The sequence below is a fragment of the Poecilia formosa genome, unplaced genomic scaffold (assembly GCF_000485575.1).
Source record: "Poecilia formosa unplaced genomic scaffold, Poecilia_formosa-5.1.2 Scaffold144, whole genome shotgun sequence".
Lineage (NCBI taxonomy): Eukaryota > Metazoa > Chordata > Actinopteri > Cyprinodontiformes > Poeciliidae > Poecilia > Poecilia formosa.
The window spans coordinates 1,109,019-1,128,080 of record NW_006800083.1 but is presented as its reverse complement, the minus strand read 5'-3'; the positions used below and the strand labels follow the sequence as shown (position 1 = coordinate 1,128,080).

The following is a 19,062-nucleotide window of genomic DNA, read 5'->3' as shown; positions in this document are numbered from 1 at the left end:
ACATTAAAGACATATGATGAGTCCTTATAAATAAATAACAAGCAGAGAGGCTGAGAGCCAACTGGATAAATATACAAGAAAGTGTTACTTGTGCCAAATTTTCTGTGCTGCCAGTTGTTGTGGCCCAGTTCTCCTGAATCAGGCAAATAAAGCCAAGGACATAACAAGCAGGCCACTGTTCTCCTCAGCAACGTCCCACTGGGTACAAGCTGATTTGGCCTCTGCTTTTTGGACTGAACTGAAATGAGGTTGTAGCTGTAGCTGCCTTATGGGTCAATCCTGTCCCCTTTGGACAGGACAAACAGCATTTTAGGCTCCTCAGATTTGCATATGACTCTTTCCGGTTACAGAAAATATTGGCAGAATTAAGGAGGGGGACGGACTGAAAGGGAACTGAAGTTTTGTGGTTAAAATTTGCAGAGGTGGTTGTTCAAAAACTAAAAGTGCAGAAATAAGCAACAAAAGAATAGATATTTGTATTTTTTTTAAATGAGAAAATAGAAAAGACTGAAACATGAATCAGACAAAAGAAGAGGCAATCTAAAGAAAAAAAAAGGAAAGAAAGGAGAAAGAGGTGGGAAAGAAAACAGGCATATCTGCTGTGACAGCATTTATTCACCCTCCCTCTCTCTTTCTTTCAGTCTCTGTGGTTGTGCAGCTAATGGGAAACATTTCTGCCACAGCGGAGACAGAAGCATGCAGAGGAACAAGAGCTGGAGAGGCAGGAGGAGGTGAAGCAGAATAACAGGACAAGGGGCTGATTGATGAGCAGCGAGTCCAAAAAGCATTCACGGGCCAGCTTTACATACAACCTGCTCTCAAATCTGGCGTTTGCACCCTAACCCACTTCATTGCCCTCGGCTGTTATGAGTGTCGCTCACTTGTCTTGGGACTCAATGTAGACGTAGAGATGAGGCTCAAAACACTTGGAGATGATGCCATGGAATGGATTGTCGGGGGCTTTGGGCTTCCTCGGCTGAAAAAAACAGAAGATTCAAAACGTGTTCAGCGATCCGACTCTTTTGAAGTTGCTATAAATTTTAAGTGACTTCAACTTACCTTAGCAAGATCTTCATCCTTTTCTGATCCCGCATCTTCCCCCGGATCGTCCTCTAAAAATGGGTTAGTTTGAGCTAGTGGGCTATCTGGTCTCTTCTGCTGCTGTAAAAATATATAACACAACCTCTGTACTAATCTCTAATGCACATTTTGTAAAGACAAGCTTTCATTGTAGTTAGAATAGTCAAGGTTTCAGCACTTTCCGATAGCTCACTTGCTGTGGTGCTTTAATCATAGATTTATATAATTCAACTCCACTAAATTGCTGGCCGAAACACACAGCTTACTGGGCATGGGTCTGAAGTGAGTTCACTGCAGACAAAAAGGGCTTCTGTGAAGCTTTAACTCTATAAGGTCAGGACGAGGTTGGCCTACTTGGCCATAACTAATCATGCCCCCATTATCTGTTTTCACTGCAACCGTCACTTCCCCCTTCACGCAAAAGACATGACCTGGATTAAAAGGTGTCTTCAGGCGTCAAAAATGTTGAGGATGAGAACAGAATTGAAAGGTAAAAACAGCTATTTCATTTCAACACTTTTCCAGTGCAAAAAAAGTTAATAATAATAAAATAAAATAAAAAAACATACGGGATTTTACAGATTCATTCAATCTGAAAAGTGTTGTGTGCACAAGTTTTTTTTTTTTTTTTTAAATGTAAACTAATGCAAGCAAATGCCTTCACAAGTCACCTCAGTATACAATATCTGTTCAATGAAGGCCTTAGGGGTTTGTTAGAGAAAATCAGTGAACAAACAGCATCATAAATATCAAGAAAGCAGACAGATTAGGGAGAACGTTAAGGCAGAGTTAGATTTTAAACAAAACTATCTCAAGCTTTGAACCTGCTACAGAGCAATGTTCAATCTACCATCTGAAAGTGGACCCTAACAAGACTTCTCTAATCTGTTTGGCTGGGCTAAAGGGGGGATTAATCAGAGCGATAACTCTGGAGGAGCTGAAAAGATCCTCAGCACAGACAGGAAAATCTGTGGACAGTAGAGCCATTAATTGCACACAACACATTTGGCTTTATGGGAGGAAGAAAGTCATAGTACACAGACAAAGCCAACATGTGACCAACTATTTGGCCGACACGTATTGGATAACAAGCTATATCAATGCCACACAACGCCTGAACACACGTTTCTTACTTTGTAAAAATGATGGCATTAGTGTTTGCATTACTTTCTGATGTAACATTACTGTGAGTAAACAGTGCATTTGTCTTTTGATTGAATATTCAAGTTGGACACTCCTTTTCTGAGGAGATAATAGTGTTTGGATTAAGCAGACAGAGTTTTTATTGTGACTGTGGAAACTTTTCTTACCCCAGGTGTGTCCGTTAAGGTGCATCCTGTGAAGCGCTTGGCCAGCAAACCCTCAAAGTTTGTCGTCCTCTGGATAGCGAACAGAAGCAGTTTGACTTCAATTTCCTTTGCCCGTGTTCGCATCACCTTGGCTAGTTCCACCCTTTTCAAACACACACAACAGGAACTTGTAGATGGCTTCAAAAAGGGTGTTTCTTTGCAACTTGCCCAGGCACAGTCATTCAAATACTCCACCAGGTGTTTACTAAGTGCTGCTGGCTAATCTGAAGGAACTGGCTGGGGGAGCGGCAGAGGAGGGCTGTTCTGTGAGGCAGAAACTCAGAACTTTGGAAACTGCAGCTCTGAGGAGAAGCTGCACCCGGAAAGCGGCGCTGGGTCCACACAGGTGTTTTGAATAGAAAAAAATGGCTGCCGCGGAAAATCCAGGTATGTTTTTGATGAGGGAATAAGATTATAACATGATGTAAAGTTTAAAAAAAAGACAATTTTCCACAATACTGCGGTATTAATAATCTGCTGAGGAGAACTGCCTTATCTCAGTGTTGCTTGATCATAGCATGACACCAAGGAAAAGGATAAAACCGACTCGAAAAACACATGGTCATTATGGTCATTGTGGTTTGGTCAATACTAAAATGTCAGAGTCTTCTTGGAAACGATGCTGATGGGCCTTTTTGCACACTGTGTCAAAATTGGTTTAAAGGTTTAGTTTACCATCTTTAACTGTCCCAAGATATTTGTAAGACTGCACTCTCTCAATGTCTTGAACTTTGATTAGAGTGACCAATGCACATGTCAAATTGTTTTAATTCAAAGGCACTCACAGTGATTGTGTAAAACTTTTTAGAAATATAAAAACGTAACTAATCTAAAATGAGGCGCAAAAGTTGTTTACAAAATCATGGTTTCCTTTTCAGTTCGTTTTCTCATTTCATGTTACCACCGTTGATGCCACTTTGTTCTAAATACAACTTTTTCCCCCAGCTATCCACGTTGATGCCTATGGGTATTCCTCTATCTCTAGTTAGACCTTCTGCAGATGATACTTGCAATTTTCCTTCATTCAAGCCACTTTTGAACAACCTGTTACAGGCAGAACTGTTGCCTTTATCCCACTTTGATGGTCCGTGTGAGAGACACCGACATGAAATTGGAGAAAAACTGTTTGTGAGCCTTGACGTTAACAGAGGAAGAATTCACAGAACTGAACAGAGAGGGCACAGAAGCTGTTGTGTTGCAATGTCAGACTTCTGGTTTCAAAACGTCAGTACGCTTTAAAAAAAAAAAAGCACAAGAGGGGGTTGCATTACAACAATTTAGCTTGACTTAGTGAGAGCCAGCAATGGCGGCAAAATGACAGACTCATCCGAGTGGTTTTATGGTGAAAGGAGCTTCGGTTGCAGCCAGAAGCAACACAGAGAGGCCAAAGCCGCTGCGTACTTTCAAGCACGCAGAGGCTTGAAAAGTTGAGGGAAAAGATGGAGAAGTATCAACACTGGGTCAGTGCTTATGTGGGCCATTGACTTCAACTGCTGAAAAAAAATAATTGTACTCATTTCAGGAGTAGAAACTCATCAGCACTTCAGATCAATTCATAATGCTAAGGATTGGAAATGACAAATTTCTTCAATGTCTGTGCATTATTTGTTTTACTGTTTCCTGTCACTTTCTTCCCTCTTTCTCTGTATAAATGATTAGCACTTAGAGCAGTCATAAACTATGCGATTAATTCCCCATGCTTTGTTTGAACACCCGTGATTTTTGTGGGTTTTGTTGGGTTTTTTTTTTACTTGGTGATGTGGCAGAACTCCACAGCAATTCGCTCCGTCATGCACCACTCTTCAGGAAACATGCGGCCATATTTTTCCTCGTAGTCTACCAGCTGTCGCTTGATCCAAGCATAGCGGCGATCAATCTTATCCAGCCAGGCGACCTAAAAAACAGAGGACAATAAATAAGCTTTTTATTGAGGCGCCAATTGTGCATAGCGAGATTAAACAAACATTTATTTTAGTCTCACGTCTTGATTTTCTTGGAAGAGAACCAGATACTCCGAGAGGTGCTGCCTGATAAACTTTTTGATGATCTCCTGTTTGATGCGCGGGTCGAGTACGTTCGCCACCAGGCAGGCATCTCTGAGGACATTACTGGGTCCACCAGGTCTCTGTGTGGACGCATTTAGACATCAAAGTTAGTCTCTTTACTTGAGGATAAGGGGGGGGAAAAAGGAACATGAAAATAAGGATTTTTCTTTATATAACATGTTTACCTTGGAGCCTTGAGCAGGAAAGGCTTCTTCAAAATCTGCCAGGATCTGAGTCCCCAGCTCACTCTGTGCTGCCTTCACTCTTTCAGAAACAAAAAAAATTAGATTGGGCTGTTAATTGTTCTCCAAAGCAGCTCGGCTCAGCATTTCAGAAGAGTAATAGCATTTTTTCTGCTGGATGTGACTATCAATTAATTCCACTCCCTAATTACTGTGGCGCAGACTTTTTATGGCTAACAACCAAATGAAAGATCATTTGGCTTAATTAATGTACAAACATTAAATACAAGGACACCGAGCAGAAATGTAAAAGTAAAATAATGCAACCCTAAAGCTCTGTTCAGTTAATGATGAATCTGTAGCAGCCTTTCATCTGGGCCCACCAGTGGAATTAGCAATGCAAAATTTAGCATAAACTGGAAGGAGAGAGGAGCAACTATTGCATTTAGACACCTAATGGGCTGTAAGTTATTTGTTCTGTTTGTCTACAAACAAACAAGCACACATTAGATCATATTTGATAAGTTACTGAAAACAAAGTAAATATGTAAATGAATTAGCTGCTTAATACAAGATAAAGTAATAAATATCACATACGATGATGCACACTGAGAAAATACATAAAAAGATTAATTTCAAATCCTGAAACAAATACCAACACAGAAAATAGAAGAATGTCTAAATTACCGTAATAATATTGAATATAATTATAAGAAAACAGAAATAAAAATAAATAAATAAATAAAGAGAAAGAGCCTTGAGATTGTTTTTGGAAAAAAAAAATCAACACTCTGGCTCTCAGGTTTTCAGGTGTCCCGTTTCACAGGAAAGAGCTATGATAAGAAAATATCACCTCAGTTTTAATTTAGGTATTATGAAAAAACACCTTCTAGAAATCCTGATGGTGTTTGTTGGAAAAAAGCAACTCTGCTAAATATGTCTGGTGAATGCATTTAAAAATCGTTAAACTAACCTCATTATTTTACAACACAAGCATGGAGCCAAAAATGAAAGAAAAAAAACTCATCACTAATAAAAACTAATCTTCCATGGTGACAGATTTCATATGCATTTAAGAATACATTTGATTAGAAGGCATAAATAATTTATTAATTAAACATAACTGTTTAATTCCCAAGCAGCACATTTAAACTTTATAATGGATTATAAAAGCTATACATTATCACAGGCAGGGCTGCTCTGGGTGAAACGTCAATGTTCCTGGGTAATCTGCTCCAATGTAACACTTGCTGATAAAGTTTAGCTGCAGGAGCTCAAATTGGCAAGAGCTTAACTCAGAACTCGAGGCTTAAAAGTATCCAAACCTCCCCCCCCCCAAAAAAACAACATATCATTTATGTCCCATTCATTAAATCAATCCTTAACATTCATTTTAAGACAGATGCCTACAACTGCCTGAAAAAGCTTTTTTTTTTTTTTTTTTTTTGCATTAGATATGTAACCCCATTAGTTTTAGATTTTGACATGTATTTCTTTATTAGTCACACAGGGAATTAAACTTTTACTTTTATTTTACCTTTGCTCCTTCGTATTTATATTTTCAGTTTCTTCACTGAGAGCAAAGTGAAACAAAAGCCCGATTCCACGTATGCACAAACTTTGCGAACGAAGCCGATTCTGATTCAGATCCTTCCAGATCAGCCCATGTTTGTCAGACTGAAGCAGCCCTGCCTTGATATTCGTCCCTTACTTGTGTTTCCCGTCGTCCACAGCAGAGCTGCAGCTGTTATTTGGTATGAAGACTGCCTACCACACCTCAGTCAAAGCAGAACAGAAGGTCTTTCTAATAAGTTTATACAAATCAGAAGTGTTTTTTAAAAAAATCTTGATTATGAAACTGGTCAACGTGACCAAAGCAGATTCCATCTTTGGAAAATATTGGTATAGATGGAAAGAGGATAACAAAGACCTTTTATGTTTTGTGCGTGTTTATAGAACTGTTTGTTCAAACCAGACAGCAACATATTGTTGCAAGTGACTTCAGAGTAAACAAGCATCCCCAAGTGGGTAAAAGCCTTACAGAAAAGCACCAGGCATGACATCTGATCTTAAGCACATACAATTTACACTCACATAAATAATCCTATTTATTCAGAGACAGAAACACCACACCCTGTGAAATGGGTGTCGGTGCTATCTTAAAATAAATAAAAAAAATATGTTGGAATAATGACGGCCCATTCAGACGGTTTCCTTCCTGTGTTTTCCTACATGTGCAGCACAATGTTTCTATGTGCGTATATCTGCATAAACAGGATGTAATACACAGAGCCCCTCCCCAAACAAAGGAACCACTTTTCAACAGTTCAGAAGAAGAGATGAGGAACATTTTCAGGAGAGAGAGGAAGGGAGGTCACCCTCTGGCTGCTGGAAATGAGCTCCAGAGTTATGCTGATCGCCAAACACCCAAGTGTATAAGAATGCATGCGTTTGTGTTTGTGTGTGTGTGTGTGTGTGTGTGTGTGTGTGTGTGTGTGTGTGTGTGTGAAGGGGGCAGGGATATAGCTGTGTTACCTCTCTGAAAGCTGCCTGATCTGGGGTATGCCCATGTATTTTTGGAAGTGTTCAAGCACATTAACCACTCCCTGCAGCAAGTTGGCCACCTCTCCATACTGCCGCTTTCTGGTCATGGCTCTAAAATGGACAAAAAAATGTTTTATTAATAAACATTTGCTTATATAGTATCAAAAATACTGCAGTGAAAGATCTTTAAATTTAAAAACTAAAGGATGTTCCAGGCACTTGTAGGAATACTGTTTACAGTTTGTACCAGTTTTCTTGAAACAAGAGGAAAATCTGCAGCATATTCCTATTTTTAAATGAAATGACATATTCTATCATGTAATGGAATGCCTTTCCACTACTTTTGTCTCTATTAAAAAAATTAAACTATGAAACTGAGTATTTGTTACAGACTGCTGGATGCAAGGACTCGCATCACACTAACAGCTGGCATTTCCAAATCCATAAATGTAATTAATCCCATGGATAAGAGAGGACTTAGTTTAGGACAAATAAGATAGGGTGCACCCACTCTAAAGAGTCGACACCCCCCGCCAACATGTGCAGGTGGTTGAGGGTGGTTATGGAAGTAGTGAGGTGGCGCTTGGCATGATCTAGCTGCTTGATGTCCCTCGTTATCTCCTTGACCTGCGCAGCGCAAGACAGAGAATCACATTTTAAATAGAGAAGGCCCAATAAGCAAATGTAAACCACTCCAACACTTTTTGCTAATAACCACGAAAAACCCCTACAATTAATAAGTCAAACTAAAAACAAAGCACAAACACATAAAGGCTGTTTTGTTTTTTTTTGTTGGCAAAAAAATAGCGTACTGCTAAAAAAGAATAACAATAAATTATTTCATTTCAAGGCTTTTTACCCGTCTGTGCAAGGCATGCCAATGTTGAAATAGTGAAAAACAAAGCATTTTGCTTCTTTTAGAATGAAAAGACATACCATCTACAAAGATCTGCATGCCCATTCCACCTACAGCACCTCCAACGCTATGATTCCAGTACTTACCCAACCCACTGACCTTTCTATGAATCTTACTGGGATGAAAGCACACACACACGCACGCACGCACGCACGCACGCACGCACGCACGCACGCACGCACGCACGCACGCACGCAGTAATGCTTGTAACAGCAACACAGATGGAAGGTGCATTACCTTAACTTATAAATAACATTATCAACACTGCTCTCCATTCTCAAAGAAATAAAATCTGCATCTCCCATGTGCCGCAGAAAAAACATCCTGACTGATTCATGTTTTTGTGCGTGATTTGCTGTGCGTACCATTTGTTCCGACTTCTCTGCCTTGTCCTTAATGTCTTTGATTTTGCCAAAGAGTTGCTGGATGGCTATCTGGGCCTCCTCCAAAGCCTGCAGAACACAAACACAGCAACACTAAACACACATTCAGGGGAGCCTGCATTGATTAGTTACCGCACAACAATTATTATAGGCACTCGATGTCGCAAAGTCTTTGAAAACAGATATTATGCCACCCGCAATCGAGTTTTATGCTTGAAGGCACATCAAACAGTATGGCATACAACAATAAAAGACTTGGAAAGCCTTGAGGTCTAATGCTTGTGGCCACTTTAAATGATTGATGGAAGTCCAATTCTTTTGAAGCAACGTGTTTTTTGTCCTGTACTTTACCTAAACTGAGTGTATAAACTGTGTAGCAGTTAAGAGCAAATAAACTGCAGGTTCTACAAAACAAAACTACAAAAACAGGTTGCATGCTGTGAATTTGCTGACATGAGACATCTGTGTTTCCTCCTAATTGTTTATCAAAGATGCAGATATAGCCAAATGCATGTAACGTTAATAATAATCCAAAAAAAAAAGTTGCAGAATTGGGAAACGGACAAATTCCCTGCACAATTTTTAGTAGCATAACCTGCCTTTTGTGTCTTCGATTCAAAGTATTTTAATTGACCGAAGCTCTGCTGGTTAAAAGTATCCAGGTGTACAAATGTTAAAAATGCTCAGCTTGGTAAAACAGTGGAAACATTGATCCCATTTCTGTTTCAAGTAAAAGCAATTACATAATGTTATACAGTTTTTGTTTATAACCTTTGTGTTTTTTGCGTACACCGAATACATGCCTACATGCTGCCATTTTGTCCCATCTGACTTCCATGTAGGATAAATTCAATTAATAACATCTGAAATCTTTTCATGTCTTTTGGGTTTTGATTCCAGTTTGAGCCTGTTAACCTTTTGTAAAATATTACAAATTCTGATTAAAATCAAAATAAACTGAGGTTGAGGTGGAAAGCATTGCCTGCTGGAGTCAAGTAACCACATCTCCTTACGGTAAGCTATGAGCAGAACACAGAACTGGTTCATTGTACCAAAAATCATGTTCATTGTGAAATTAAAGGATTTTTTTTGTTGTTAAGATTATTTTATTAGTCTAATACCAACCTAGTTAAAATACATTTTTACTGATTCTAATGGAGAAGAAATGCCAGGGTGAGAATTGCAATTTTCAAAACAGTTGGTAAACTGGAAAATTAAATTACATGCATCAAACTGAACTCACTCTCAATGTGTGTTACTGCTTGTAGATGTTACGAAGAAATAAGGGACACACTTAAAACTGTAAACTTTAAGAAGGATTTGTAAATTATTCATTGTGGATGTTTGAGTCGAGTCATCAGAAGAATTTGTTTCCTCTATTTAAATTAGTTGATGTCTAAAATTATGCCGCTAATGTCCTTACCAAGATCCAAAATGAGGGCACCATTCGACATACAATTTGCACACATAATTAACATGCTGACTAAATATCAAACATTAATAGGTCTTAAGTTGACACAAAGAGTAAAGGCTAAGCTGAGTATAAAGGCTGCCACTATAAAGGCTAAAGAGATCATTAGCGCTTTTTACACTTCATATACCATTAAACAGCTACAGCTGTAAGATGTTCTCAAGTTTCTCCCATTATCTGATGCGACCAGCTGCTCTTTGATGGTCTGAAACAGAGACTCAGCACTGACATGTAATACCAAGGTAATAAGCTTAATTTGGCCCCGTTGCTGTGGCAGCACCACAGAGGCAACTTTCTCCCTTCAGAGCCTCTCGACATACGCGCACAGAAGGACTGGAAACAGCCAACACCAGCTGTCCGAGGAATTTACCTCTGACAAACAAATGGACAGCAAGCAGGCTTACACAAACGTAAATATGTCGTGTGGTTGACAGGAATTGATTAACTATCCTTTTTCGGGTGTCCGTAGAGACTTGAATTTTCTGCTCTGAAGTGGTACAAAGCATGGTTTAACCTCTCACACTAAGCTGAAAATCTGTATTCCGTTCAGAATGACTATCAAAATAATCTGTCTTTCAAGGCAGCACAGCAAGTCTGGTTGTAATTAGGCTTTTGGGAAAAGAGAAGCAAAATCTACCTCTGACTTAATACAATTTTCTTTCTTTTTACATTTCACGCCACACTTTGACTGCTGCTGATTAGGGCTATTATTGTAAAAAAAAAAAAATCATTAAAGGTTAAGTGATTGCTGTTTGATCTGAGTACTGGGAGTGTAGAAGTGCCACTGAATCTTTTAAGAGGCTTCCTGGAGGGGCTCTTGAGCAAACAAATGGCATACAGAAGAGACCAAAAACGTCCAGCGGTGCTAACCCAGCTGAGTGAATCTGGTCCGCTTCCTAGCGCCCCTCTCCTGCATTTAGCCCCGAGGAAAGCTCAGAAGATCTCTGCCCAGAAGGCCCCTCCACGCCAGAGATGATAGCTGCGTTCACACAGACCAGTGCATCCCTGACATGCAACAAGCTGCACATGTTCCACGGCTCATACAGGCAGTATTGTAAAGTTTAGATAAGACACAGCGAGGCCTCTGTTTTTTAAAAAAACATTTGAATGTGCTTAAGATAAACCATGCTCGTCTTGCTGGCAGACCTCAGCGGAGTTGTCTCGGGGAGAGGGCACATTAAAAGGTACTTCTGCATTTTAAGCTAAACACGGCAGTAAATCAGATCGGCTAAACAGAGCAATTTTAGCAGCTGGAACTTTGCCTGAGCAACACCCTCCACCCTACATGTGTAAACATTATAATGGACAAGAGAATAACTCTGAAAATAACTCTTGAGTTAAAATGGTCTATGCAGGCCAAGTCAGAATAACAAAACAACTGTGATTTTTCTTTGCTTTTTTTTTTCTTCTTGACCATCTGTTTCCCTGAGAAAATGAATGAAAAAAAATTCATTTTATTACAGTTTGATTTTGTGAAGGATGTTGGATAAAGCAAGGCTACACTGGGAAAAACAATAAATTGAACAAATCTTACCCAACAGATCCAGCATATCTAGCATAAATTCGTTTCTCAAAATAGAAATTCATAAAATTTGCAGTACTGAGCAATAAAACGATAAAATAATAATAGTACCCTTTAAATTCAATGAGACAAACGAGATATGTGGCTAAACAGATAGTATGTGGGCTCACTTTTACTCAAGCATTTTTACAAGATGTTAAGAAGACTGCAAACTGTAGTGTGAACTCGGTTTGTATTGTTTTCACGTTGGACTATTAAACAGTTCTGGAAAACGGTTTTGTATATCAGTATATTGACAGAAAGGAAGTGTTAATCCTTTAACGTTACTAAATACTTAAGGGAATTCAGTGTTCAGTACTTTGCTATTTAAAAACAAAATCTCATTAGTAATTGTTAATGCTTTATTACTTATTTTAATTCGCCTTGTAAACTGAAACAGATATAAAACTGCTCAATATAGAAAAAAATATGATATATTTTTTTGTCCATATTGCCCAGCTTTAGGTTTTTTATGTAGTTGGACAGAATATAACTCCCCAATGCTCACACCTGATGCATATCTTCAGCGGTTGACGGTGAATCTCCTGGAGCGTTGCGGAGACGTCATGTAACGGTAAAGCAAAAGTTTGAGGAAATGGGGATAATCATAAATGGTATTGTCTTTGCAACTTTTCGTAATGACAAAAGTCACTGCGAAAGTTAAATTGCCATTTGTCTTGACATCAATTTCACCCAACAGTTTTTAAGTTCACTTGGAAAGAAATTTACTTACATTGATAATACCGAATAATTCATGTGAAATCACTACAAAGTCCAGTAAAAGGTTTAACTGGAACACATTTTAAAAGGATTTCTTCAAAACAGAATTCTTGTTTTTTTTTTTTTTATATATTTGCAGGTTTTAAATATTTAAAGCCTTTTCAACTGAGGGGTAAACACTCATGCAGTCAGAGCAGCACTGCTTCATCTGTTAAATATATATTATGGATCCAGAGGGGTTGTAGTTGTTTTAATTTGGGCCTCACAACATAAATGGCTCAAAATTCTAAATTATTACTTTGACTGGAGGATAAATGTCTGTAAGTAAACCTCAATTATTTAAGGTCTCTAACAGTTTAACATTAAAATATAAACTGTAGAAGAGTTTAAACTGACATAACTGAATAATAAGTAAAACAAAAACAAGAAAGAAAAAAAAACAACTTAAAATGCTGAGTTCTCTTCATTGACAAAACTCCATCCTGATAAATTAAAAGGTTCAATATCTTTACTGGAGCCTTATTGTTTATAGCATCCCTAATGCAGAGGAAACCAAATAAATGGGGTATAAAACTACCTTCCTACCTGGAAAACATCCATGCTGGTAAAACATGCCTTAAGTTATTCATTGTTGTTTGTTCCATTCCTAATGATTGCCTAACCATTCTGGGTTGAAACTTCAGTGCCTTATACATATTATTATTTAACCAACAGATGGTTAAATAATTGTACAGTAAAATCAGTGGTGGGCAAACCGCTAATACGCTAATCGCACAGCTAATTTTTCATTTAGTGTGCTAACCTTTTAGCCAACCTAGCTTCCCCTAAATTCATTTTTCAATAAGTTCTTAATTGTCACGTTACTTGGCTGTTTTGTAAACTTTCAGTCGAATGAAGTTTGGCATCTGTGTTAAAGCTTTTGGCTAACTATAAAGAATTCTTCAACTTTATATTCATGTTCTTGTTTTGAAGTGGGTAAAGACTATTTGCGCAGCTGTTCCGTTTCCTCTCCACATGTTTGTGTTCTCTTTTCCTCAATGACTTTATTTTAAAGGGGAACAAAATAAAACACTGGCAGTAACAAAAAAAAAAAAGACAAACACAATTCAATATCGTGTTTATTCAATTAAATAATGTCAATTAAATGGGTGCTTGACTCCTGCGTCTCGCCATGTGAAATGTGTGCCCTCGGTACATTCGACACTGTTGCACAGTGGCTTAGGTGCAGATGCACTTATACCGTTGTCTTCCTACAACGGCATCAGAGTTGTAGAAAGACAATGCTGGAGTATCAGCACTTACTTCAAAACTTAAGGCAGATACAAACTTCTGCATTAATTGTATTAATTAAAAAAAATATTTCAACAAAATTGCCAGCTAGTTTCTGTACATAAAGTCCTAAGCGCTTATAATAATGATGTTATATCAAAAATATGATTCCCTTATGCCATCCTTGCGCAAAACAGGCAAATGGTATTGTCTCTTGTTTTGTGTTTTGTGTGTCAGCAAAATGCAATAAATGGAAGTAAAATAATCAGTTAATAGCTTATATGACTTGGCAAGTAATGTTTATGTTAGCACCTTGATATAATTTTCTGTTGTTGATTACTATTTGTTTACAAATATTACAGATAAAACAGTGGGGGAGCATTATGCCTTTGTAAAGAGCAATACAAATAAACACACTGTAATTAAGAGAAACAAATGTAAACATTACATTACGCAGCAGGGATAACATAAATGTAAACTCCAACAGCAACCGAAGTCTGATCACTGTGACATTTCCACGCTTTTTCACTCAGTGAGCTTATTACTGTCTGCCTCCCTGAAGGCAAAAAAAAAAAAAAAACCCTAAAGGGAAAACACTCCAGATCTCATTCACTGTCTCTCGCCGACCAACTTGCTCCTTCCTTTCTTCTAAATAAATGTTACCATCTTAGGTTTCAGCCTTAATATTTTACTCAGCAAAGTAATGGAGCTCAGTCAACAGCAGAAATGACTAAAATTGCTGATGCTGTTGGTTCTGTGCTGCTGCTGTCTCCCCAGCTTGAAATGAGCCTGTTTCCATCTGCTGAAGGAATTTTTTCCTCCTGGAAATGTTGAAATGGCTCTGTGGGGTTGGAAAAACAAACTAAAATTATTGTATGTGACTGGCTAATGTTATTGGTCTGGATGGAGACTTTAGAGTGTTTCCGCTGCTAAACGGTAGCTGACTGTGAAAAACGGGCCACCGTGCTGGGCTCCCCAAAGACAATGTACACCTAACGTTAACCGGTCAGAACACGCGATTATAATGAGGCTAGTGTTAGTTTCCCTCTAAGCCTTGATTAAATCAGCTTGAGCTCCTCTTTAACACCGTGCCCTGACAATCAGAGAGGTAAACGCAAACATGTGAAGAATGTGAGGATCTACACATGAGAATCTATTTCCCAGACATGTTTTCCATGAAGAGGCAGACTGAGCTGCAGGAATTATGGATCTGAGTCATGTTGTCCTTTTCCATGGAAGCAATATGGGAGAGAAGAAAGTCACAAAGGAGTGGCTATTTTTTTCCTCTTTCGTTACATCACAGCCACCATTCTAACAGTAAGGAAACAATATTCGCTGAAACATGCCAATTAATGCCTAGATCTGATATATGTTTATGCTACTAATCTCTAGTCTTTGCAAAGAGTGGAAAATGAAATCCAAATGGTATAGTTTTCATATAATCCTAAAAGAATTGCTGTATAATCAAAGATTCCTGATTTTATGTGTGCAACAATTTTCATGTGTGTTGCAGATGTTCCGTCCATGTAAATGATATCTACAGCCCACCGGGGTTTACCTGGTTAAATAAAGGAAATTAAATTATGGTTCAGACCAACAAACTTCAGAGTCTCAAGCAAAAATACACAGCAGAGCTGACAGAGCGCAGCTGGAATGTTTTACCACATCAACCAGCCCAAAATAAGTTATTTAACCTCTTAGCTGTCATGAGGACACCGGCGTCCTCCTGGAACCATTTTCTGACAATTCAGTGTTTATTGTGGTGACAAACAAAAATAAAACATGAGCTATGGATCTGTTTTTTTTTTTTTTTTCAATGTTATTGCAGGACCTGCAGTTCAACTTACCTGTCTGCCGTCTTGTCCCACGTTGGTCTGACCTCTCACTACCGTCCTGATGTCATCGTCAAGACGCCTGTTAAATGTAGAGCAAAACGTTTGGTAAATGAAACTGAGCAATCAATCTGCAAGTATGAGTGAGATATGCATTGGAGTATAAAGTAGATTGGAGACTGCCTGCTCTACATTAAAACAATCAACTCTTTAGGATCAGTGAACACACCATACATAAAAGCTATCAGTTAGCGGCCGCTGACAATAATTCTTCTCAGAGCAGAAGTTGTTCCTGGGGAGAAACAACTCAGTTTGTTTCCCCCAGTATCAGCGAGATGGGTAAAAATAAAATCAGAAAAGTGTGTAAGAAGCTTCTAGAAAGGAAACATGGAGGCATGTCACCTACGACAACAGCAGAAAACAAGAAGCTTTAAGTGTTGCAGAATTAGACTTAAGAGTTCAATTCTGTTGCCTATGGAACATAACGGATGAGGAAATGTTGGCAGGCGTTCGAAAATATCACAGTCAAGGTAAAGGCCAACTTACTCTAAAGGAAATAGACACACCAGTAAGTGTAAGAAAAGCCAACATTGCTAATTTGAGGACACAAAAGAAAGTTTAAAATATGACCTGCGTAATCATTTTGTCAATGTTCTGAATAAACAGTGAAATACTGTTCAATTGCAAGACTGTGTGACACTTTCTATCTAATGCACACAAAGAGTGATGTCGCTAAATATAAATATTTACTGTGCAATCACAGTGATGCTCCTTGAGGCTCCTCTATAATTATCCATAGAGGAATTCAAGAAGAAACAATTTAAGCAATAACAAAGAATCGGATATTATTTCCCTTAAACATTGGATGGGACTCCACTGTTCTGAAATGATCTTGTAGAAACATGTGAACAAAATTAAAAAGAAGGTTAGTGAGGTACAATACTTTCTTGTAAATGATTGTTTTAACTTTAGCCAATACCAGAAGGATTTTACTGCATTTGAAGACTTTAATTGATGCAGACAGAGAGAACTGTAACTTTGGACCATTTTTGAGAAAAGTGTTGCTTTATTGTACCATGAACATTTTATGGTCAAGAAAGTACAATTTTACACAAAAAAGGAGATTAAAAAAATATTGCTATTTATAGTTCTTAAAGAGTTAACATAAAACTTACCGTATCTTTAGCCGAATTTTATTTACAACATCATCAATATTCGCCAGAGACTAATGGGGATAAACAAAGACAGGATGTCATAAAAACATGAAATAATCAGCCACTCACTCTAAGAGCACCATTTTTCACTTCATTATTTATTATTGGTAGAAAGGTTTTTCTTCAGTATTTCCACTATCAATTTTCAATGATTACTTCATCTTGAAAAAAAATGCTTTCTTTGATTAATCTCTTACAATAATATTAAAAGGAACTAATTGTTTTGCATTACATTTTACTAATTATTGTAGTCTGCACACAATATGTAAGTGAACAGTTAATATAAACACACTTAATGCACACACACTAAATGTCTATTTAAGCTACAGTATATAAACATAAAACATAAGATGACTGTTTTTGTAAAGTTATTTTAATGTCTAAGATGAAAGGTGAATTCAACAATTGGAAATAAATCATTTTAACACTTTTATATGTAAATTTATATTTTTCACTTATATAGAACTACACAAACATCAACTTAATGTAGTTGCTGTAGTGCACTACATTAATGCACATTATTTAAAAGTAAATACAAATAAAGTAATTAATTATATATATATACACACACACACACACACACACACACACACACACACACACATATAATATATATATAGGATTACACTGACCCCTGATGGAGGCGGCAGAATATACATACGCATTAATTATAAAAAGGTTATCTAATAATTCTTCAAATCTGGCAAAAAAAAAAAAATGCTATATTGCTTAATCAACATTAAAGAGGCTGATTGATACATTTGTGTTTACCAAGATAATACAAATAAGTAAAAACTTTGAACATTTATTTGATTCCCTTATAAGTATTTGTTTGTTCTGAGGACAGATTCAGTCCCAGTGGGTTTGGACAATTTGCGCTTTATGAATCACTACAATTCCACATGTATGTTAACTTTACATTAGCTGAGGTACTCTGTTTATTTTTTTAGTTCCTCATATCTGTGCAACAGTGGGATTACTATAGTCCCAAGGACATAGCTGCCACATCTGACAATGTCTTTTTCTAAAGTTTCATCAAGTTCCTCCAAACATTATTCAATCTGTGTCAATAACATATAAACAAAAACATTATGAAAATGCTAAAGAAACAGATTATTTTGTCTATTTTAAACTAAGTTAATAAACATTACATGTGTAAAACTTGACTTACAAATGCAACTTTGCAGTTTTTTTTTGCTAACTTTTCACTTTATGTTCGCTCACTGCTTTTTCTCTTTAAAGAAGCAATAACTGTTCAATTTGGCGAAGCTGTTGCTTGCCAATAACTCCATATTGTCATTTTATAGATTATAAACTTGTGAGATGCTCTAGAGACGTAAAAATCCCACAATCTGATGAACCAATTCATGCTTCATTCTTAGTCTAAATGTTACACTTGCATATGACCTCTAAACTTTTACTGCGCTGACATTTTTTGCTTTCATTTCTATATTTCGAGCCATATAAAAAAAAGGATATTTTACCACATATTATAAATTTCAAGATGTTTGTTATTTATCAAAACAATGACTAAGAATTATTATTCCTGAACCATTTCGTTTCAGTGTCGACTTGGATCAAAATGACTGTACCTGCTCGGTGGGGAAGAGTGTGTTGATGTACTCCACAGCATTGAAGTCTGCTCTGTCCAGAGGGTCCTGGCTGGGGAAAACCTTCCAAGACAAACGGTATTTAGTTAACTAACTAAACTAAAAGTCTACATGTGCACACTGCATTTAATTTTCAGACTGAAATTCTAACCAGTTAAGTTTAACCAGCTATATTGAGGTATAATTTTATTTTTTGCCAGCAAAACCCTATACAGTAAACCCTGTTAGCAGGGTGCGTTAGCCTGCTAACAGATCAATCTACATTATAACAACAGCGGGAATAATGCGTTTTCTGTTAAATTCACGGGAACAAAAGGCTACCTGTTCAATGGCTAGTTGCACCTCTGGAGTTAGGTGCAAAATTGCCTCTAAATCTTCGGTAAATTCAAATTCTTCTTCTTCCATCATTGTCAAAACAAAACTAAGCTATCCGGCTTAGCACTTCCTGGTTTGCGTGATGACGATGCACCTTGCCACGGCGACGTATGTGTGGCGTTTCAAGACTGTCGAAAAACAGACCACTAACGCCATTATTCAATAAACTAATTATTTAATAATTTCTTAAATTTGTCCTTAGCTATAAAAAACTGAAAACAAACACGGAGATAATTTATTTAATGTTGAATAATCTAATTATGCTGCTAATAAAAATATATTTATTAAAAACATAAATATATAACTATTTCATGGTTACATGCTGAGTTTATTACAGCCTTTTAACTGTCAGCCTTCATTAAAATCAGTCAGCTGCAGTATCACTCTAGTAGATATAATTAATGTGAAGTTAATTTGCTGTGCAGATTAACTAAGATGACAAGCAGATCATTTAGCAATGACGAAATAATTAAACAGAGGGGAAAATATTTATTCAAACATAAAGGTAGAT

At 37.3% G+C, this 19,062-nt stretch overlaps 1 protein-coding gene across 2 annotated transcripts in view; it reads right to left on the bottom strand.

Moving 5' to 3' along the window:
• Positions 1-18,652, bottom strand: part of vps53 (VPS53 subunit of GARP complex) — a 34,006-nt gene extending 15,354 nt beyond the window's left edge. The window contains exons 1-13 of one of the 2 annotated variants that reach the window (XM_007563050.2): positions 18,498-18,652; positions 18,159-18,239; positions 16,528-16,577; positions 15,368-15,434; positions 8,482-8,568; positions 7,712-7,827; positions 7,192-7,311; positions 4,660-4,738; positions 4,411-4,554; positions 4,181-4,323; positions 2,391-2,532; positions 1,060-1,161; positions 882-976 (exon numbers count right to left, since the gene is read on the bottom strand). In XM_007563050.2, coding sequence (XP_007563112.1) covers positions 882-976; positions 1,060-1,161; positions 2,391-2,532; positions 4,181-4,323; positions 4,411-4,554; positions 4,660-4,738; positions 7,192-7,311; positions 7,712-7,827; positions 8,482-8,568; positions 15,368-15,434; positions 16,528-16,577; positions 18,159-18,239; positions 18,498-18,584 — 1,313 coding nt within the window. In that variant the 5' untranslated portion in view covers positions 18,585-18,652. The remainder of the gene's footprint in view (positions 1-881; positions 977-1,059; positions 1,162-2,390; positions 2,533-4,180; positions 4,324-4,410; positions 4,555-4,659; positions 4,739-7,191; positions 7,312-7,711; positions 7,828-8,481; positions 8,569-15,367; positions 15,435-16,527; positions 16,578-18,158; positions 18,240-18,497) is intronic. The other variant, XM_007563051.2, reaches the window with a different exon arrangement.
• Positions 18,653-19,062: the final 410 nt, after the last annotated feature.